Source organism: Austrofundulus limnaeus, unplaced genomic scaffold, assembly GCF_001266775.1.
Source record: "Austrofundulus limnaeus strain Quisiro unplaced genomic scaffold, Austrofundulus_limnaeus-1.0 Scaffold280, whole genome shotgun sequence".
Taxonomy (NCBI): domain Eukaryota; kingdom Metazoa; phylum Chordata; class Actinopteri; order Cyprinodontiformes; family Rivulidae; genus Austrofundulus; species Austrofundulus limnaeus.
Window position 1 is genome coordinate 665,615 of NW_013952682.1, and position 2,682 is coordinate 668,296.

At 40.8% G+C, this 2,682-nt stretch overlaps 1 protein-coding gene across 1 annotated transcript in view; it reads left to right on the forward strand.

Moving 5' to 3' along the window:
- ide (insulin-degrading enzyme) overlaps positions 1–2,682 on the forward strand; it is a gene marked incomplete in the record, with an annotated part of 35,243 nt that overhangs the window by 1,519 nt on the left and 31,042 nt on the right. Inside the window, 2 exon segments of the mRNA XM_014021165.1 lie at positions 620–804; positions 1,654–1,861. Coding sequence (XP_013876619.1) covers positions 620–804; positions 1,654–1,861 — 393 coding nt within the window.

Below are 2,682 nucleotides of genomic sequence, written 5' to 3' on the forward strand. Positions count from 1 at the left end.
CGATAATATTGCCTGGTGACCGTTTTACAACTAATAATTATAAAAGCGTAATGTGTAAGTTGGAAACAAGCTGGAAAATGAAACTTATCGGCCCCTTTTTTTTTACCGACCTCAAAAAAAGTTATCGTGCGATTAATAGATTAATTGACTATCGCGACAGGCCTAGTGTGTATATATATATATACACACACACACACATACAGTATATATATTAAAATCACACACACACACACAATACAATTATATAATATACAAAAATGCTGTGTGTCTCCTGGGGGCTAAGCCCCACTTGTCCTTTAAACCTAGTGACACCCCTGTTCTTCACAGATTATCCTAATCTTTAACAGTTGCATCTTTTATGGCACAATAATAGTTAATACCACGTTCTGCTAATCCTTTGTCTGCCCAGTCAGGTTCTGTACAGTTCAGGTATTAAAAACAAGTCATGTGTACAAACAGGTCCAACAGGTCACAGGTACAGTGGAGATGAAAAGTGACACTCCTGCTAAAACACCAGGCTTTTCTGATGTTTCAAATGATCGTTTCCAGATGTTTCCCAGCTGTGACGTGACGCGTCACAAACAGTTWGATGTTGTAAAATGTGAATGTTTCCCTCCAGGCTGGTGGCGTCCTCACCTGTCACAATGACCGATCCAGCTGTGAGGAGGGTGGTCGGCGACATCATCCGCTCCCCAGAGGACAAGCGGGAGTACAGAGGCCTGGAGTTCACCAACGGCCTGAAGGCCATGCTCATCAGTGACCCCACCACAGACAAGTCCTCGGCTGCCCTGGACGTCCACATAGGTTGGTTTCCCTGCTGACAGATGTTTTTTCTTTTTGCTCCTTGTAAGTTTTAATGTAAACATTCATAAACAGGGGTTGTAATATCATTATATTAGTTTAAAGTGCCCGTGACATCATTTTTTTTGTAATAAATATAAATGTATTTTGGGAAAGATAACACTGATAACATATTGTAAAAAAGATTTCATGCCGCTGAGATGAACAGCTGTTGAGATATTTACATGTGAAGTAACAGGAAGTGATGTCAAAGGGGAATTTCTGAATGTGAATAGAACATTGCTAAAATGGCTAAGACTGTAGAGAAAAATAAGTTGATTCTTTAAATTATTTTAATCACTATCATATAGAGGTATGAGAGAGTCATATAGTTCAATGTTGTTTATAAAAACAAAAACCAGGGAGTTCCCCTTTGATGTCACTTCCTGTTTCGCTTTAGCTGAGCCAAGTTCAAAAGAAAATATGCCAATTATGTGACATAACAGGTAAAATCATGTGTATTATGCAATATTTCTTAAATACCTTTTCTTTGACTTCTGGTATTCCATGGATATGCATGTCACAGGCACTTTAAACTGGTTTCCAACAATGTTATCTTTTATCGCAATAATTTCTGAGACAATYTATCGTCCAGTAAACTTTACCGTGACATGCCTACAGACTGGAACAGAGTCCACAATACTCAGGAGGCTGCACCAAATATAGGTTGAACATCTGCATTTAATTAAATCCTGTTTTAAGAAGCTGCAACAGGGTCACAATTCTGGTTTTGTCTTTGATTTCCTGTCCATATTTTGATTGAATTTGTTGTGAATTCAGACCTTCGTGCGTCTGTTTGTCCTCCGTCCTCAGGTTCGCTGTCGGACCCAGAGAACATCTCGGGCCTGGCGCACTTCTGTGAGCACATGTTGTTCTTGGGAACAGAGAAGTACCCCAAAGAAAACGAGTACAGCCAGTTCCTCAGCGAGCATGCAGGAAGCTCCAACGCCTTCACGAGCGGCGAGCACACCAACTACTACTTCGACGTTTCCCATGAGCACTTGCAAGGAGCTCTGGACAGGTACAGGAGKGATTTAACTGTGTACAGGTGTCTTTTACCTGTTTGAGGCACCTTTGTCTCAACAAACACTCATCGAACAGCTGATAACTTTAGGGGTGCTCGATAACTATCGGTCCGATATCRTAACAAACAGAACCGATGATATAWGTTCAYGCTTCCAGCGCGGCGATGAGAATGCCTGTTTATTTTTATCCTTTTTGGTCGAGACACTTCCTGTCCGGCATGACCCGCGAAACATTCAAGTCGCGTTGGAAAAAACAACTTTCTCACTAGAACAATAATTAGAATACTCCGTGCTGAAAAACAACCAGTCATTTTAATGATTATTAATAATATTTTACCAATTAACCCTGTAAGTTACACACAAACTTTATAATTATAAACACGGAACAACTACTCCCAATTTGAGAACATGTAATGTCCGTTACCTCCTGAACGCATCACAAAGTCCGTCTGCTAAAATGCTAACAATAACAAGCTAGCGTTCAAGAACTTATCAGGACTTAAATCATTGCTGAGGCTTTAGAAAAATCCAATAAAAAATCACCAGAGAGGACGCAGATCTCAATTTAACGATGGAAATGATGACAACCAGCTGTTCACCCTCACTAAAGACTGAAGCTTTTATCACCTGTTAGCCACGGTTTACCATCGTTAGCCACAGTTTACCATCGTTAGCCAGGGTTTACCACCGTTAGCCAGGGTTTACCACCGTTAGCCAGGGTTTACCACCGTTAGCCACGGTTTACGATTGTTAGCCAGGGTTTACCACCGTTAGCCACGGTTTACGATTGTTAGCCATGGTTTACGATTGTTAGCCA